The 20,414-nt window shown below is 40.7% G+C and overlaps 1 protein-coding gene across 2 annotated transcripts; it reads left to right on the top strand.

Moving 5' to 3' along the window:
• The first annotated feature begins 1,167 nt into the window (after positions 1–1,167).
• On the top strand, positions 1,168–19,189 carry LOC109408012 (DDB1- and CUL4-associated factor 8). 2 transcript variants are annotated; one of them, XM_029879355.2, is made up of 8 exons: positions 1,168–1,808; positions 8,237–8,777; positions 8,882–9,132; positions 9,274–9,661; positions 9,727–10,053; positions 17,814–17,959; positions 18,019–18,262; positions 18,327–19,189. In XM_029879355.2, exons 1-8 carry the CDS (start codon positions 1,606–1,608, stop codon positions 18,642–18,644), a joined length of 2,418 nt encoding a protein of 805 aa, XP_029735215.2. In that variant the 5' UTR covers positions 1,168–1,605; the 3' UTR covers positions 18,645–19,189. The 2 variants fall into 2 exon arrangements, with proteins under 2 accessions (XP_029735215.2, XP_062709269.1); XM_062853285.1 differs by having other exon boundaries at positions 1,169–1,808; positions 8,237–8,783.
• The last annotated feature ends 1,225 nt before the right edge of the window (positions 19,190–20,414 follow it).

Below are 20,414 nucleotides of genomic sequence, written 5' to 3'. Positions count from 1 at the left end.
ATCGCACTTTTATTTGAGATTCCGCACTTTGTCGCAGTCCAGTTAGCAATGCAATAAACTATATTTTGCACGATTTTTTACGCGAATTTCTCAAAGTCACTTGATTTTTTATGCGATTTTAGCCATGTGCGGAGAGCTAGACCCTTGGTCCACATCGGTACGGACTAAACCGCGGTGTACTAAAACTAATCTGACACCCGAACGCATCTCTAATCTGGTGTCTCTTTAACTTTTGTTTTTGTTTTTATCTTGTTTGGCATCTTGCATCAATGGGTGTGAGTGAAAAAGGCTACCGAAACGCATTTGCGCGAAAGAAACGGAATATACAACTCGCACGTCCTGCTGCAAGGAGAATACATTTTACTAAGGTGGCGCAGATAAACATTGCAAACCACTGGTTGTCTCTTCCACTCTTCTGGTGTTCTTATGCAACTAAAATAGTGACGTCACCATTTCAGTTCCATAAGAACACCAGAAGAATGGAAGAGACAACCAGTGGTTTGCAATGTTTATCTGCGCCACCTTAGTAAAATGTATTCTCCTTGGTCCTGCTGCTGCTCGCAGTGCAAGGAGAATACATTTTACTAAGGTGGCGCAGATAAACATTGCAAACCACTGGTTGTCTCTTCCATTCTTCTGGTGTTCTTATGGAACTGAAATGGTGACGTCACTATTTTAGTTGCATAAGAACACCAGAAGAGTGGAAGAGACAACCAGTGGTTTGCAATGTTTATCTGCGCCACCTTAGTAAAATGTATTCTCCTTGGTCCTGCTGCTGCTCGCAGTGCAAGGAGAATACATTTTACTAAGGTGGCGCAGATAAACATTGCAAACCACTGGTTGTCTCTTCCATTCTTCTGGTGTTCTTATGGAACTGAAATGGTGACGTCACTATTTTAGTTGCATAAGAACACCAGAAGAGTGGAAGAGACAACCAGTGGTTTGCAATGTTTATCTGCGCCACCTTATGTCGAATTCGTTTTTGATTCAGTTCCAACCTGGGTTGGAACTGGATGAGATCACAGTTTCAACCCCAACCCGACTTCGGTTTCGCTTGTACTAAAGTTTGTTTGAGTTTGTTTGACGTTTCTTTGTTTACACATTTTCCGCCAATCCAGTTCCAACCCAGGTTCAAAAACGAATTCGACATTAGTAAAATGTATTCTCCTTGCTCGCAGTGCTCGTGGCTGATCGACGTAGATTTTCGAGTGTTTTCAGTGTGATGGACCCCGAGAGAATGCGATCAAAATAAGAGTGAAAAGACTAAAAATTAATTGGAATTTTCGACGCAAATATCGTTAAATCCGGTTCTACCGGTACCATTTTGTGTTCAAACCCAGGAAATAGTTGGATTGAAGTGTACAAGTGCGGTGAAAAAGTGGATTCGTGCATGAAAAGTTCGCCACAGCAAAGTGGATTTGAACGAACACTGATTTTGGGGCACTTCCCGAGAGTGGCACAGTGTGAGCCCCATTTTTATTTTTCTCAACGCAAAAGAGGTGTTAAAATGGAATAAGCTGACGGAGCAAAATTGTGAATGGTTGGTGAAGGGTACGGAGGTTGAATTTTTACGGCCAGTGTCGGAACGAACGAACGTGCGGAACCATGGATGATGATAGTGCGACCAGCGGCGATGGTAACCATTCCCAGGCCAAGAAGACAAAACTTTCCGATGACCACAATACATTGGAACTGCTGTCCACGACGGCAGTAGCAGGAACTGTGGCAAATGTTGCGAAACAGTCTGACATCACACAGCCACAGCATCCATCTTCGTCGGGGACGGAGCCCATAGGACAAGACGACGGGTATGTGTCTTAAATTGTTATACGTTTTGTATTTCGCTAAGTAGGTATTTTGCTTTGCTTATTGATTTTGTTCAGTCATTAAATCTGAGGACGAGGGTGAATTAAAATGTCGTAGCAAACAACATAAATGATTCTCACTGATAAGCGTACATGGTATAATTTGTAATTTGTTGCCTTTTTGAACACGTTAAGATTACCCATATGTTCAAACATAATAAATGAATACGAATCCCTATCCTAATGACAACAATTTTTAGATTAGTTATTGGGGATGTAATAAAAATCCCATTGCCGGCTAAAATACCCGCCCCGGGCCAGAGTACGTTCACTACCCTAGAACCCTATTAAATTTGAATATGATTGGATATTTGATTACCGAGATCTCTTTCGAAGAGTACTTGGGAGTTATGCGTTATGCAACTAATGTTTTTTGAGATTTTTGACAAAGCGCATCATAATAACGGTGAAGGCTGGGTATGCTGCGCAATTCAGATCCCATTGTGATCCACTAGCCTCTGCCCAGCAACTCGTATCCCTACCTCCGGCCGGTACCAGGAAACTATGAGTAACCTTATCGGATAAATGTCCGAGTGCCAGGGAAGGACTCTCAGTTCAACTGTGCACTATGGTCCTCCGGAAAGTAGGGGGTTGGTGCCAGGCCCTATGATTCAGCCGTAAAAAACCATTGTAACGAAAAATCATCAACAGAATAATACGAACCGAGACCAACGGCAACGACCCCAGCAAACAAAAAGGACTTGCGATTGGAAACTCGGTACGTGGAACTGCCCATCTCTCAACTTCATTGGGAGCACCCGCATACTCGCCGATCTACTGAAGGACCGCGGGTTCGGCATCGTAGCGCTGCAGGAGGTGTGTTGGACAGGATCCATGGTGCGAACGTTTAGAGGTAATCATACCATCTACCAGAGCTGCGGCAACGCACTCGAGCTGGGAACAGCTTTTATCGTGGTGGGTGATATGCAGAGGCGCTAGATCGGTTGGTAACCGATCGACAAAATAATTTGTAGGTTGAGGATCAAGGGCCGAATCTTCAACTTCAGCATAACAAACGTGCACAGCCCACACTCCGGAAGCACTGATGATGACAAGGACGCATTTTACGCGCAGCTCGAACGCGAGTAGGACCGCTGCCCAAGCCACGACGTCCTGGTAGGCCAGGAGGAGGAATTCAGATCGACGATTGGAAAGTTCAGCACTCACCAACAGACGAACGAAAACGGCCTACGACTCATTGATTTCGCCGCCTCCAAAATCATGGCCACACGTAGCACCTTTTTCCAACACAGCCTCCCTTGTCGTTACTCCTGGAGATCACCACAGCAGACGGAATCTCAAATCGACCACGTTCTGATTGACGGACGGCACTTCTCCGACTCTTAAAGGGCCCATATAGCCGAGGCGGTAAACGCACGGGTATTCAGCATGACCATGCTGAGGGTGACGGGTTCGATTCCCGGTCGGTCCAGGATCTTTTCGTAAAGGAAATTTCCTTGACTTCCTTGGGCATAGAGTATCTTCTTGCCTGCCACACGATATACGCATGCAAAATGGTCATTGGCAGAGGCCCAACTAACAATTGCAAGTCACAAACAAGCAAGCTAGCTGAATTGTTGCTTAATAATGGTAATGATAGCTGAACTAAAATTATGCTCAACACATAACTGTTTAAATGATTTTTCAATTGAGAAAATAGTCAATGTTCGACTTTCCTCATCGGTATCAACAATGATAAATTAAAACACTTTTCAAAAGTTCAACAAGAAATTTATTCAACAAGCATTGATTTTTTAACAAAAGAGTTTAACAAAACATTTCTCTGCATCTTATTAAGCTGATGTATCGATAAGCATATGCTCCTGAACAATGTGCTTTTCACTTGTCAAATAAATGCCTTCAGCCCGTCATTGTTTAACTCGGAACTTTGTTCGGATTATGGGATAAATCATGGCTAAAACTGTTTAGACAACCAAGTTGTTAAAGAACCAAAATTTTAAACGAATCACATAAAATAAAAGAGAATAGAATTATGAAGTTTAACATTGAGTGCTAAGAGATGTAATCAACGTAAAAATGAGGCATTTATTTATTATTATTAGTCTGTAACAAGCTATCTTTGTACCTTGCTGGAGGTATATTCTATCATATACACAATGATAATAACAAATTTTCAATGTACACATGGTGCACACTTATAATGTAAACTTGCAAAATAAAATCACGCACTGGTGTTAAATTATGAGCACACATGAAATGAGTGATTGCAAGAGAGTTTAACGTCAAATCATGTTGGTGTCTTCAGCACATATATTTTTTGCATTCCAACGAAAAATATTGCAGAAGACAGCTAGATGATCTGACGCTTTATTTTTTTTTGTAAACTTTGATTTTGAGAATAGTTGTTTTGAAGCGACAGTGGAATTTGATGTTAAAAGTTAACATTATGATTGAACACCCGTGTGTACCACTCACAATACATTGAAATTTTGTAATTATCAAAGTGTATATGATAGTATATACCTCCAACAAGCTACAGTACAAGCAGATGGAGTCGATAATTGCGATACACAAACGTGAGAGTGTTTTGAGTGATCAAATTATATCAAATAATCCTTAATAATCTTCACAACATGTGCATCTTTTTGCATTAGTCGACCAAAACTCATAAAAATTGTTCAAAAAAGTACATTTCTGTATGTCTGCAAGCTGAATTATTGTTGTATTGTAGATGATTAGCGTTCATTCTTGTTAACATATAGTTTCTGGAGTTTAGGGAAAATTGTACCTATTATATTAACCATGAAAATTATCTCGCCCCATATCACCCTAAAATTGATAAAACTCATGTCAAAACAAATATTATATGTCGAAAACATCACAATAACATACACCAAGAAGCAAAACGTTTAAAAATTTGGTGAAATTTTGAAGTTTCACAATTAATTGCTAAGTGGATCTTTTTTTCTGTCATACCCATTTTTTAAACAATTTTCTCAATCTTATCAGAATTCACTTTTTTTCCTCACAAATCAAATATATTTTAACACAGATTACTAAAACAATGTAAAATGGATATAGTGCATTCATTGAAATCTTTATATTTTATCATTTTTGCATGTAGTTTTCATTAGAAACTGAAACCACTATATGGTGGATCTTTTTTTGTGCCGGTCACTGTAGTAGCGCCACTTTCGACTTTAAACGTACTTTAATGGTACCTATATGACAAAACAACGTTAAATCGCATGTCAGATAATATACTATAAAGCGAAATTCATGCTCCATTTACAGCCTCATGGTTACTTGGGTAGCGAGCCATGTGAACGGTTGTGTAGAAGAAATTTTAAGTTAGACTAAATAAACGTAGTTTGTAGTTTTGTGTGTTTTAAATAAAGTCTTTTGGAGTATGTGATTGTTGTGAATAAACCAGTGTATTTTGAGCCACACTGAACGACCCGATTCTGGAGTGAATTATATCCAACGGAATTCCAATACCAAGACGGTCCAAGAATTGGATCTCAGGCATTCCAGGATCGACCAACCAGGACAAATTTCGGTACTGATTCCCAAGCTATCGATCACATACGTTTACATTGAGCGAGAATTACTTGTTAGATTTACCGTCAAGGCACCATTCACCGTGGATCTAAGTGGATTCGGGGCAAATAAGGGCTCTCATTTGACACCAGTCTTATAAACATTGTTGGTGTCGCTTTTAATTGCCTTCATTATAGGTTAAAATTAAAGCAATATCCACAGAAGTAGAAAATTTTTCACAAAATTTAGTGATATAGTACAACTAGTAAGGGTAGTAGGGTCGCCTAATTCCGTGGTAGGTCACCATTCACCGTGGTAGTAGGGACCCATTCACCGTGTATGAGAAACTTTATTCTACTTTGTTTAAAAATGATCAAAACCACCCAGCCAAGGGAATTTTCTTCGTTTAAATTCATTTCAAGTAATAACTTGCAAGATTGTATTAGAAAAACGAATGTTCAAATTTTCGATTTTTTCTAGATATATGGGACAATATGGGGCACGGTGAATGGAGACCATTGATTTTTAGGGGACCCATTCACCGTGCCTTTTTGTTTCAATTAAAAAGTACGAGTAATCGTACTCTCTTGTTAATTTTACTTCGGTAATGAAAAATACATACCTGATATGTGAATTTAATTGCTTCTTGGTGGAATAAAAACGTTACTACATTTAGTTTATCGTTTAAAACACCTTAGCGCAGTTTTCGTTTTTTCACTATGAATGCAGTGAACGAGCAGAAATCCGCTTCATGTAAACACACTTTAGTGTCAAAATGATACTTTTAAATGTTTCTAATGAGAGTTTTGACATGGTAACAATACATTAGCGTTGTATTGGTGAAATTGAAGGAAAATTGTCATATCATTCAATCATAATATGGAAATAATGAAAAAATTTTCGAAGGCACACGGTGAATGGAGCCCCCACGGTGAATGGCGCCTTGACGGTATAATAAAATTTTCAGAAACTGTTCAACATTTGGGTAGTGTTCAACAATTGGTAAATTACCCTACCTACTGTAATTTGTTTTTAGCATATACATTAGTGTGTACCGTGTGTACATTCCCAGTGGATCTTGGCTTGCATTTCTTAAACTAAGTTTTTTAAGCACTTCCACTGGTATTTATTGAAGGGCTTTCCTTGCCTGTTATTGCATGCATTTGTAATTGTGTGGCAAGCATACACTATTATTATGCCCAGGAGATTGAGATTTATTTTCGACTGTACGGGAATCGAACCCGCCATCTCCAGACTGCCAATCCAAGGTCTTATCACGTATCTACTAGCGTGGGACACAAAAAGACATTTTACTCTTGTACACTTTTTGAGTTCCATTTTGGTCCCATATCAACTGTGCAAAATTTCAAATCGATCGGAGAAACTATATTTTAGCGCCAGCCATTTTAAATTTTCGTACGATTTAATATGGGGAAAATCACTTTTTCAAAGAAAAATAGCCACAGGTTGCCCCTTAACCCCTAAAAATAAATCGATGAATGATTTCTGTTGGAAATTTTACAAGGGACCCACCCTCCAAAGACCGCAAAGCGATCTAAGGAATGTGGAAAAAGTTATTGACTGAAAACTTAATGACATGCAAACGCTGTTTAACATGTAAGGAATAACAATAGATAATAAAATCTCGTTTTATCGATCGGGTGAGGCCTAATAACTTTTTCCACGAACGTCGCATCGGTTTGCTGTATTCGCAGGTCTGATTCCTAGTGAAGTTTTCTACAGAACGACTTATTTTTAGGGAACTAGGGGTGACTCCTAGCGATTTTTTATTGCAGGAGTAAAATTTCCCCATAGTAAATCGTATGAAAAACTAATAATGGCGGGCGCTAAAATATAGTTTTTCCGATCGATCTTAAATTTTGCACAGTTGATATGGGACCAAAGTGGAACTCAAAAAGTATACAGGAGCTTGAGTTTCTCCATTTTTTGTATTTTCCCATATAAACCGTGTACCAGGCTAGTATCTAGTCGGCTAACCGGAGTTTCATTCATAGAAATATGAATATTATGATATTGAGTAGCAGCCAGCATTTTTTGAGTTATTTTTATACGAATTGCTCGTGATTTGACAAAAGCATTGATATGATATCGATTCAAGAACAATTCCATCACGAACAGTTTTTGATTGACCGGAAATTAAACAGAGTTAACCGCAGCATGGACTTGGTATACCCAACACACTCAAAACAGATTTGCGGGCTCGGCAAAAACGCGCACAGCCGTCTGCTCAGTAAAACTATCAGCTGATATCCCAGCAAAAAGTGACATTTGTTAGCTGACTCTCAGCAAAACGATTGCCGAAGCTCAGCAATGAACTGTCAAAAATGCTGAGATCTCAGCAAAATTGTTGTTTGCTGATTACTCGGCTGTGCAAATCTCGGCAAAAGAATGGAAAAATGCTGATATCCCGGCAATCTGGATTAAGTGTGAAGGTTTTTATATATTGTAAGGTTGAGCATGACGTTTGGTATACCTGCGTGTTTACCGTTTCGGCAATATCGGTCATACCTACATCAATACATGTTGAATTGGTCCGTAAATTATAGATCTTTACATAGGGTATCGCGCCACTTGGGCGGTGGCTTCTATATTCGTCTGTTTGCCACTATAACTCAGCCAAATTTGAACCAATTGACTTGAAATGTTGTACACGGGTAGATACTATACCTATCTCACCACATTTTAAAAGTTGTGTCAATTGGTTCAAATTTGACTGAGTTATAGTGGAAAACAGACGAATATAGAAGCCACCGCCCAAGTAGCGCGATTCCCTATTATTTGAGACAATTTTATTAAGAAGTCAATTGAAAACAAGTAAACAGCTTACTGTTTGTTCCAAACCATTCTAGCGATACCAAGATGTCGGAGACCGACGACGTGGTTGCGAAGGATACCGACGAGAAATCCAATCCACCACTAAACTCTCCTGAAGGAACCGAACCATCGAAAATGAGCGTAGAAGATGAGACTGTATCATCGTCGCCGCTGCCGACAGAAGAAGAGAGCAAAAGCGTAACCGAGACCACCAAGGAAAGCTCTGCAACAGGCGAAGACTCCAAGGCTGTTGAAGACACGACAGAACCCAAAGCAACGACCTCAGGGGTATCTGATGGCGCAGTGGCAACAGTAGGGGAAGAGGAAGGCGCCGTTGCGGCTAACAGCGCTGTTGATGGCGCTCCGGAGCTAGCTGCTGATGTGCCCGCTGCAGCTGCAGCTGGAAGAGAAGGACGTCGCAATCGTCTCAACAGACCGAGGTATCGGTTCCGCGGTCGAAACTATCGGCTGCGATCGAACTCGTCCGGTTCGGAGAGAGGCGCCCAGGATGACGCCAACGAAGATCCGGACGTGGAGGCAATCATCAGACGGTTAGTCGATGAGATCAATCAGGAAGTAAGTGTAAGTGTCTGTGCCTGTGGGTTATCCTAATTTAAATTCTGAAAGTTTAAGAGATCACCGTTGTTTTCATTTTTCTGATGACCGATTTGATATTGCAGGATGCCAATGCTAGTCACGATGACGATGACACTGGCAACAATGATGACGATGACGACGAAGACAATGATGCCGATGGCAACAGTGATACATCGTCCGCCGATTCGGATGATTCGGATTCGTCACCGGCGGTTTCGGGCGTTGACGACGATGACGATAGTGATGATAGTGACAACGAAGGAGGAGCGGAAAACAATGCCAACGAGCAGATCGACGTCGAGAATCTCCCGTTCATGCAGATTGGCAGTGTAAAGTGAGTTTTAATATTTTATTTCAAAACCTTAACTTATCAGCGCTGCCGACATCATGTTTTCAAGCATCACAAAGTTCAAAAACTTGATCTCGGCAACCATTTTGGAACTTCTGCTGACCGCACCTATTTCCCGTTATCCAGAAACGGCTGGAACTATTTCCGCGACATACAACTCCGTCCGGCAGGGCTGACGTTCCGTGGCAAATCCTCCGTCGGTGGGTTGGGCTACAGCCCGCTCGGGTTTCAGTCACGTGCCTATGGGTCCAAACACCTGGTGGAGCGGCTGGACCTATCCCATCGCCTATGCGAGCACGACGGTTGTGTCAACAGTTTGAATTTCAATTCGGCCGGAACGCTGCTGGCCAGCGGTTCCGATGATTTGAAGATCAATGTGTGGCACTGGCAGACAAACAAGCTGATGCAATCGATCAGCAGCGGACACCGTGCGAACGTGTTCCAGACCAAGTTTGTCGACGCCAGCGGGTATCGTGGCGAGATTGAAATTATTTCAACGGGAAGAGATGGACAGGTAAGCAAACTTCTTTCCCATGATCAATTCTCAATTTTCTAACATTGAACACTTTGCTCGAACAGGTTCGTCAAACCCGAGTTGGGCCGGCCGGGGAGGTCACCCGTAACGTGCTGTTCAAGCAAAGTCAGGCTATCCACAAGATTGCCATTCCGGCGCGGTGTCCGTACGAGTTCATGACGGCTTGCGAAGACGGTGTGATCAAGAGCTACGATCTACGGGACAACGTGGGCAAGCGGGTCACCAATGCCAAAAAGCGGCTCTACAGCATCTCGACACATCCGCTGGACAACGAGTTTTGCGTGTCGGGTAACGACGAATCCGTCCGGGTGTACGATCGACGAAACCCGTCGAAACCGATGAAGTTCCATTATGCGGCCCACATGAAAACCGTAAGTAGCTACATAATACATATCTAAGTAGTAAATAGTTCAACCTTCTTCGTGCATTAGTTGACGCGCACCAGGATGATTCCTAAGACCAAGTAGAGGTGTAAACGATTTTTTTCTTAAAATTTCTTTCAACTGTAGAAGACAACTGCCTAACTAGTAGATGCACTACTAATTAGGGATACCATAATATGTATTTCTAAAATAATTAGAGAATCTAATCGACATCTCTACAGAGCTTCTTTTTTGTAGTGTTTTGCTATAACTCAGTCAATTTCAATCCAATTGAGTTGAATTTTTGTACACGGCTAGATACCTAATATATCCCGTACGGTATTGTACGAAAAAACAAGTCAATTGATTCTAAATTGTCTGAGTCATACCGGCAAAATGTCCAAAATAACGCCATGTCGAGATGGTTCCACTTTCCTATTCGCAGTGACAATAGGTACCGTGCGAGCACCATATTATAGACAGCTCCATATTCTGAACAGTCGGCTAACACAAAATAGATTTTCCTTTTATGAAGCATATATTGAATCGAGAGTTGAGGTGTTAATTTTAATCAGCCCCTCTATTATCCAATCGTTACAAAACATATCGTTTTTGACTGAACTGTGAACGTAGAGAATGTGTTTGTACATAGTAAGTAATAGGTACTATGTGTTCAGAATTAGGACCACGGCTTCTTATGGTGTCCATAATTAGGAACACGTCGACCACAAACAAAAATATGTCTAGATCGGAGACTGGAAGTTATTATGAGATTTTTTTTATACATTTAGCTAGACAACAAACACATTTGATGGTAATGTCACAGACAAACAGACGTAACACTTCGAACAATTTACGATTCAAATCATAGTCACGGAAACATATTCGCCCAATGCTAAAAGGACTATGTTTGGCCGACCACCAACTAGGTGGCGGTGGTGAGCAAACGTCAAACTCGAACAAAAACTATGCGAGCGCCACGGTTGGGCAGTTGGCCAACTATCAAATTTTGAAGAAGATCGTTAAATCGGTGAACGATGGGAACTATCAGAGTGTTACGTCTGTTTGTCTGTGGTAATGTGAAGCATTATCTCTAGCAACAAGAACATTAATTTATTTTAGTGTTTGTTGTGAGATTCCCTAAACCGTTCAGAATATGGGTACCGCACGGTAGATTATCTATATATATAAAAATGCAGTGGCATACGTGGGACCGCGCATAACTTGCGAACGGAAGGTCCGATTTTGGTCGTCTTAGTTTTGTTCTCTTAGTTTTCACCCAAGGAAGGTTTATGAGGCAAAAAACATGGAAAAATTCAGAGTTTTTGAATATCGATCTTCCTCACATTTTGACCGGGGATTTGGTCTTGCCTAGAAACTTGAAACGTCAAAAAACGCAGTAGGCAAGACAAAGTTTGCCGGGTACAGCTAGTTTTTCTAATAAAACACAAAATTTTCTAAAACTTCAACATCGTTTCAAAATTCAAGATGCTAATTATTAGACTGGGTCAACAAGGTCGATTTTCTGGAACAAAGCTTTTTTTTTTATTCCTTTTAGCGCCTAAAATAACTGTGCACAATTTGGAAGCGATTGGTTGCGTCCCCGTATTCCGCATTGCAATTAAAATTTGTATGGAATTTCGTGCCGTGTACCCCCGTTGGTTTGAACGACACCTCATGCAAATCAACGGGGTTCATTTTTAATTTGAACTTCTCGTAACCCTGTGGGCAGAGCTGCGAAATATCAGTCATGTCAGTTGACTACTGATTTTGCACCACCGTTACTATCACTGTAGGCCGATCAATATCAAAACGATAGTGATCGGCAATGACTTGATACTGACCCGCACTCCAGAGCACTATCATAACAACAGAATTGATATTTTGACGATTTTAGCTAAAACTCAAAATATTAAATGACCAACATACAAAACTTGTTATTCTGTACCACATATTCAAATTCCATCACTCTAAATGTTTATTTTGATTTTTGAACGACATTCAAAGATGGCCTATCAGTGATATCTACCCGCCATCGCAATCAGTCCAGTTGTGATTGGAAAAAAAGTGACGGTGACACGGTGACTCAACAGAGCACACGCTAACTTGGATCGCAGTGAGCCTATCAAAATCGGCGGTTTGCCTACCCTTGATAGTGACAGAGAGCAACTCTGCCTGTGGGTGTCGAAAAGCACACTGCTGGTAACCTGATTTGCTGTTTTGTTTTGATTCTGCGTTCCGTTTCACCCCGTTCCATGAGCAGAATGACGTTTGAACCATTTTTAGTTTGAACGATGTGCATATTAGCGGGGGTCAAACTAAAAAGTGTTCAAATTAGATGCGGTCAAACCAACGGGGGTAGACGGTATGGGAAAACGTCCTTTTTTGCATTTTTCTCATAAGTTGATGAAATTTGTCTTAGAACATATAACTTATGGCTTTAAAGTATAGCCCAGTATATGGCGAAAAACTTTGCTGAAGACCACACATTTATCCAAAGCTTGTGAAAAAAGTTAAACGCTTGGCAATATAGGTCGAAAATTGAGATTCCTTTAAATGTCAAGCACCATTGGACAATCTGTACGTTATAACTTTTGTTACAAGTTTCGAATCACTTTGCGGCCTTCGACAAAGTTTTTCGGTACATCAAAGGCTGCATCTCGACGTCAACGAATGTATAGTTGCAGACAAAATTAAGCCCCTGATGAGAAAAATTCAGAAAAGTGAGTTTTACCATGGGTGATTCTCGCTGAAACCAGGTCGCCATTTACATACAGTCGTGCTGTTCGTGCGATAACGGGATCGGTGGAATCGCATGCATGCGCATGGCGTCTGCAGCAAAATGTATGGGAGTAGGGGTAGGCGGGGCAATATGGACACCCTAAGGTTTTTGCCAACTTTATATGGCAAGATGTCAAAAAAGTTTAGTTTTTTGATACATGTATCCTTTTAAAGTCTATTTAGCATCTATTGCATAAGAATGCTCACGAAGAAAAATGATTTATCCACTTCAAAACATATTATGAAAAAAGTTAGTTTTTCATGACCGTCTTCAAGCATACGGGGCAATATGAACACCATGAGACTTTTACGAATTTCGTACATTATTTACACCTATAAAGTCATTTCATTACAAAACAACTATTATGGATGAATAATACGCCGAAGTAGTTCATTTTTGTTCAGTTAATTTAAATTCAGGCTGTTTTGGATAAAGCTTCGTTTTTGTCGGCATGTACAGCTGTGCCTAGAACAACTATTTTCCACTGCTGTCGTTTTTGACCAATTTGTTTCACCCTATGTCTACACTGAGGATACTGCAACTCCGAAAATCATACGAATCAACTATGATTTTTTGCTACAAGAATATCTTGCGAAAATCATAGTTATGAACTATGATTTTGGATTCAAAGCGCCAACTATTATTGTCATACTGTTACTGTATAAATTTCATAACACTCACGTATGAAAACCATACCGATAACGTATAAAATCTGAAATTATTTCGTATGAATATCATACATACTTTAATGAAACATTTTGCACAAATTAAAAAAATCGCAACCTGGAATCGAACCAGGAACGTCAAGGTTGGTGAGTGCGTGCTTTACTCATACGCCCATCGACGCTTCGGAAGTGGAAGTGGTTAGAAGCCAATAAAAGGTTTTGTTGTTTTTTAGCAATGGTGTTTCATAACACATATTATGCTTTTCATACGATGCTTCTTATGAGATTTTTCATACGACAAGTCTTATGGATTTCGCTTTTCAATGTATGAAAAGCATACGAAAACTATGAAATGATGAAAAAAATAAAAATTACTGATTCATAAGATGCAAACTATGAAAAGCATACGAACAGTATCCTCAGTGTACTATAGTGAACATTTGACCGAAAATATACTGAAATCGAAGAATTTGATTGGTTTGTGATTTAGGTTTTATATTTTTCCCTTGCCGCTTCTTTCAAAAAAAGTGAGTGTCCATTTTGCCCCGGCAGCGGCAGATATTTCCAAACTTGATTTTTGATATAATAAAGAAGAAAATATAAACATGTTAAGCATGTAGATACAGCAAAACTACTTGCATGTGTTCTAGAAATATCAGATTTAATCGACCTGCAATAAATTAATCACTAAACCTTATTTTAGATGGTGTGAAAATTATAATTTCCATGCACAAAAAACGGAGGACGCAACTTTTTCGTGTAAAATCAAGTATAATTTTAATTTCGAATGTTTCTTTCCTGAAACTACGTTTTAGACAAATGGACTATATTCTCCATTCATTAAAAGTTAAAAAAAGTTCGCATATTTCAAAATATTGAGGGTGTCTATTCTGCCCCGGGTGTCCATAATGCCCCGCCTACCCCTACGCCTAATCATAAAATTTACGCTGGGCATTTTAAAACAATGATATTGTACAGTACGCCTAACCATAAAATTCACATCAAGTTTTTTTAATAGAAAATTGACTAAATGTGACTTTTTTCTACGACGGATGGTCAACGTAAGTTATATTTACCGTATAACATCCACTTTTTGATAATCACTTTGATAAATTTTAGTATTTTTAGCGAAACATCTTTCATGATTTTTGGCCCAATGTCACCACGACTGGCGGTACTGTTAATATCAAGAGCTGAACTTCAGGATAGTTTGGACGGCTCTCAATGTCCCAAAGGTTCATATATAATAATATATAGCAGACTTCAGGTTGGTCCAGTCACCGCGATTGATTATGAAACGTTACTCAGTATATCAGATATAACACGAATGTTGTTGTTTTTCGGATAACCAACCAAAATGGTATGTTAGACATACGTAATGCCTGAAGTTCATAGGCACAATATGTGTTGAAAAATGGACAAATTTAGTGGAAAAATTGCGAAAAAAATCCAGGTAGTTCTAGTGGTGCTTGAACCCACGTCTCCCCAAGTTCGCTAGACAGGGCGCGTTAACCAACTCCCACAGAACAAGTAACAACTCTGTGAAGTAGAAAGCCAACCTGAATCTAACGCCCACCTCACCCCACGTTCTTTCCTCGCAATTCACCATCTCCTTCGGTCCTTAAATGTCCACTTCCAACAGTCTCTGAGCGTGCCTACGAACAACAGTGAGAGCATATTATTTTTAGTGTCGACACTGTTTGCCTATCCACAACACGTGCTCATCCACAACTTGCGAATGAGACCATCAGTGTGTGTCGGGCCCGGGCTTTCGACTCGGTTGCATGTCCCTCGCACGACCGCTATTGTTTTCGGATGTTACGAGTGTAGACCTGAAGTTCTGAACTCCAAGATAGTTTGGCTCTCCTGGAACATTCCCATAGTGTCTCTAAACGACATTTGAAATTTTAAGAGCTTCGCGAATCTCAGCAGATTATGCTATGCTATCATTCAGTCTTCAAAGATCATCATTGCGAGCGCGAGTTTTAAAAAGCAAGCTTTGAAAAACATCATTTCGTTACGATCAATTCAAATTTTTGCATTTTATTGCTCCTGTGCTCACTTGATTGAAAATAATGCATCAATGATTCAAATCATTTGAGTTTAATTGAACGCGTAGGTAGTTGTAACCAAACATCCCAAAGAACAACCCTACCCGCTTGGGAATAGGTCACTATAGGCCAAAATGAAGCCCTTGACATAGACCGCAGCTCCATCGGTAATCTGGCCTCACGGCATTTGCCCACCGAAATCCACCGTATGAAAATCACGATCCGAAAAAGCAGAAGCGAAGCATGATGTCTAGGTTCCTCAAATGGTGAAATCTCCCCTTGCTACTCTGCTATGCCCTGGTAGCCGGGAGACAAAATACGGGTTTGTGTGTCCACCCCGGAAACGGCCGTGGCTAAGACGAGCTGCTTGAGCTTATCTGGAACGTCTAGTTTTTTTTTCGGGGTCCAACAGTACTTTCTAACGTATGCGTTGGCGTGTTGCTCTTCGAACAATTGTGAACAAATTTAATTGTTTTCCAATAATCAAATGACAGAAAAAGGACGTCTAGCAATGTACTAGTAGTGTATTTACTGTAACTGTAACTGTTTAACTGTAGTGATTTACTGGGCTTAGATTATGTTCCGCAAAAGATAAATTTGGGATTTGACCCAACCAAATAGATCAATGTGAATACGTTTGGTGTTGGAAGTCGTAAGATAAAACCTTATGTCTGATAGAAATGCACTGCAAAATGATCGGAAATTCTTGAAATTCTTCATGAGATAAGACAATAAGTGTGTTTTCGATACTGGTTGTTATGAAACGCAGGTTTATCCGGAAGCGTTCCGGCCATCGTTTTTGTATCTTTTTAAGGTTTATGCTTCACTCGAACACACAGTCGCAGGGCAATAAAAACGATTTATTGTAAAAATGAGTGAAACGAGACAGATGCGGATGCTGTTAAAACTAGGCCGAATCAGGAAATGAGCACTGTCAATGAAAGCCATCTAGAATTGCACGGATTCTGACATCACACACTAGGTAACTACTATCTCCGTGATATCTCTCCAAACCTTATTGCTCCAATGTTCAGTCACTCGCTGTAAACTACAAAATCTGAAAATGAAAAGAAATTTAAGGCATCTTTACAACACTTATGCATTGAACCCAAAATTCAACTACGACCGTTACTTCTGAGCCTTCTGACAGACAGACAGTCATTCATAGACGGTAAACATCTTCAGTCGAGGCAACCCTTTGTGAGTTCGCTAAGGAATATGAACCGTTACTAGGCCTACCATGTGTGATTGTTAGCTTTTGAGACGAGCCCTCCCAGTAGGAATGATTTAGATCAATGATGCAGTATTTTCACGAAATGATAGGCGCAATTCAAAGCATTGTTGATTTGAAAAATTGGGAGCATGCATTCTCCTGCTCCTAGTTTTTCGAATCAAAGCAACGCAATGCAAATGAAATTTTGAAGACTGCTATCATTTATGGTGAAAACACATAAAGTTTTTCTTGTAGATTTAAAGGACTTCATTATAGAACAGTTTGGACGAATTTGAATGTCCCAAAGGTTTATAATAAACGAGTACCTAGATTTCAGATTGGTCCAATAACCACAGATAAATATGCAACGTTACTCAGTATAGCAGATACGACTGTTGTTACGAGTGTAGATCTGAAGTCCTGAACTCCAAGGTAGTTTGGCCTGGAATATCTCTGTAGTGCCTATAAATGATATTTGAGATTTCAAGAGCTTCGCGGATCCCAGCAGATTATGTATTACAATTATTTATGGCGAAAACACATAAAGTGATTCTTGTAGACTTAAAGGACTTCATTCTTCTTTTTCTTCTTTATGGCTCTACGTCCCCACAGGAACTTGGCCTGCTTCCCTTCAACTTTGTGTTCTTTGAGCATTTCCACAGTTATTAATTGAAAGGCTATCTATGCCTGGTATTGTATGAATTTTTACATTGTGAGGCAAGGGCAATGATACACTATGCCCAGGGAGTCGAGGAAATTTTCCTGACCGGAACGGGAATCGAACCCGCCGTCTCCGGATTGGCGATCCATAGCCTTAACTACTATGCTAACTGGAGACCCGAGTGGATTATGAGTGGCTATGGCTAGGCATATTGATGGTTTAACTTTAACCCTAGTAAGATGTTGGGATCAGTATGACCCCACTATGCCATAATAGTGCCTAGCTAAACATCTTAGGAGGGTTGATAGGTATTTTAATAGTTAATTCATGGAACGGGTAGAAACGTATCACGTATTAACAAACTCATATTGAATTTACCTTTCTACCTTCATTCCAGAAAAAGGACCATTACACTGTGACTTGCGCCGTGTACAACAGCACCGGTACGGAAATTCTGGCCAGCTGCAGCGACGAAGACGTCTTCCTGTTCGACAACGTGAACCACGAAGATGGAAAGTTCCTCCACCGCTACAGTGGACACTGGTATGGTGGGTTGTGCTCGATCCTGGTGTACATTAATGAGACCCTTTTCTTCTGCACAGTAATATGAAGACTATCAAAGGTGTTAACTTCTTCGGTCCCAATTCGGAGTTCGTGGTCAGTGGAAGCGACTGCGGAAATATCTTCTTCTGGGATAAGGAGACCGAGGTCATCGTCAACTGGCTGCACGGGGACGATTCCGGGGTTGTGAACTGCCTGGAGCCCCATCCGGAGTTCCCCATAATGGCCACGTCCGGACTGGATGATGATGCCAAGATTTGGATCCCAAAGGGAGCTGATGATCAGGTATGTCTTCTGGTACCCCTTGTTCGAAATACGATTCTTACAATACAAATCATCCCCATTTCAGCACGAATCGCCCGCCTTCACGCGCGAAAGCTTGGAACGGTGCGTGAGGCGAAACTTGCGGAACCGCCAGGCCAATCGCTGTGCGTCGTCTAGCGAAGATCGCATTCTGGATTTTCTCATGTTCAGCCGGCAGGGAATTGGTGGTCGCTTACGCCGCCCCTTTTCCTCGGACAGCGAAGATCAAGCGGATGGCGATGGTAATGGCGGAGGTGCCGGCACGGGAAACAGACGAAGCAGGGGCGGCGGACGACGAGGTCGCCGAGGCGGGGGCAGCGGCGAGGACGACGACCGGATGATCCTGCAGTGCAGCCAGTCGTAGTGTGGGGGAGGGGGAATGCCCTCGGAAGGAGTTAACGTCTCAGTGCGTGTAAGTATGATGGTGATTGAGACACATTGTGATTTTAGCGAAAGTTTTCTAAGGCGGTTATCGTTCGTTGCCGGTGGCGATCCTTTCGTGCACATTTTGTGCTGAAAAAGTGAATAAAATGTACTGAGAGGGCAGTCTCGTTTGTTGTTAATTTAAAAATTTTGTTTAAGACTGTCAAGTTTTTAAGTTGCTGTTTCTATGTTATAGTCAAATTTTCATCTTAATACCGTAATGGGGTTTGAAGTGCATAACGGTACTAAATTTTCTCAAGAGCAGATTGGAAGATCTATGAATACATTGCATTTTTTGTACCTTGGCAAAAATGCTACAGCTGCTGTAGTACAGCAGATAGCAACAGAAGCAGTTAACTTGTAGCAATAGTTTTTGCTTTTCATTTCCCTCATTTTTTCTGAACTTTTTGCCCAAACAGTTGAAGGGTAACTTGTAAATGCAGTTTTAAGAGAAAAATAAAATACATTTATTGCTTAAACCATTTATTCCATATGTTGAACAGTGTTTTCAATCCGAAAGCCGCAGCTATCCAACTATCTACACACACACAAGATAGGAAAAGTTTTTCAATCAATAACGACTACAAAGAGGGGAGTATTCGTTTTTCGGTTACCTTTAATTTGGTTATCTTGTGCCAGCCGCCTCCAAGAATATGATCATTGGTAAGATTTTCTTTCAATACAGCTTCCATTGTTACTTAAGAAAGGTGCCTGTACCAGTTAATTTCACACTCACTGCCTAAGGAAAACTATTTCTATAAAAATAACAAAATGGCCGATGAGTGTCGTCGTTATGTCAACTGGTTGATTTGTTTTCATACTTTACAGGAAAAATATAGAAACGGAGCCGAAACTACTTTTAGTATTTATTACGGCGTGTGCCTATGATAAGAACCTTGTACCAGTTATGGACACATTTTTCAATTTCGGTTCCACTTCGCACTATTTTCATGCATTCGTTATATAGGGTGCAAGGTTGCGCGAAACTTTAAGAAAATTATTCTATCATAATTTGAGCAAAGTGTGAAGTTTGAATGAGTGAAATCCGCTTTTGTGAACGTGATCTTTTGTAATGGGGTTCTCAAGACGGGCTTGGTGGTCTAGTGGCTTTCACTTCTGATTCGTCTGCAGAAGGTCATGGGTTCAATTCCTGGACCGTCCCTTTCATCCTACTTTGTATCTTTCTATTCACTTTCTCATTTTCTAAGAGTTTCTAAGAGCTTCTAAGAGCTAAGCGGTAGTGCAGCCTGGGCACTGTTGTCCTTCTGACTTCAGATTGAGGAGGTACGTCCCGAGCGTCTGTTCACCAAGGAGGTGCGGCTCAAACAGCGTCTGTTCTGGCATCCAGCGGCTGAATATGAAACGCTGTATCGCATCAGCTATACCTAAGGTGGCAGCCCCACCAACGCGATGTAGGCAGCGCGACCCCGGTAAGGTAGCCTGTCGAAGCCTTTTAACACTACGAAAAATGAAGTAAGAAATAGAATATGCGAACGATACTCTCGGAAACCGACCCGGCAACGAAATAAAGACTATGATTGGAAACTCGGTACCTGGAACGTCAGGACCTTAACCCGTTAACGCCCAAGGTGTCTCACAATTTAAATCTTTAAATAAATTTGTTATCAAAGGTCGAGTTCCAATGAAATAAACATGATTTGACGAAAAAAATGGAAGTCTATGGTGTAGTTCCAAAAAAATTCTTCATTGT

This window comes from Aedes albopictus, chromosome 2, assembly GCF_035046485.1.
Source record: "Aedes albopictus strain Foshan chromosome 2, AalbF5, whole genome shotgun sequence".
NCBI classification, from domain to species: Eukaryota; Metazoa; Arthropoda; class Insecta; order Diptera; family Culicidae; genus Aedes; species Aedes albopictus.
The sequence above is the reverse complement of the archived record's forward strand: the minus strand, read 5'-3'. Positions and strand labels throughout refer to the sequence as shown.

Excerpts from the sequence above, each read along its gene's own strand:
- LOC109408012 (XM_062853285.1), top strand. The coding sequence starts at position 1,606 with ATGGATGATGATAGTGCGACCAGCGGCGATGGTAACCATTCCCAGGCC. Across the intron at positions 1,809-8,236 it reads CCCATAGGACAAGACGACGG|CGATACCAAGATGTCGGAGA; the intron begins GTATGTGTCTTA and ends AAACCATTCTAG. Across the intron at positions 10,054-17,813 it reads ATGCGGCCCACATGAAAACC|AAAAAGGACCATTACACTGT; the intron begins GTAAGTAGCTAC and ends CCTTCATTCCAG.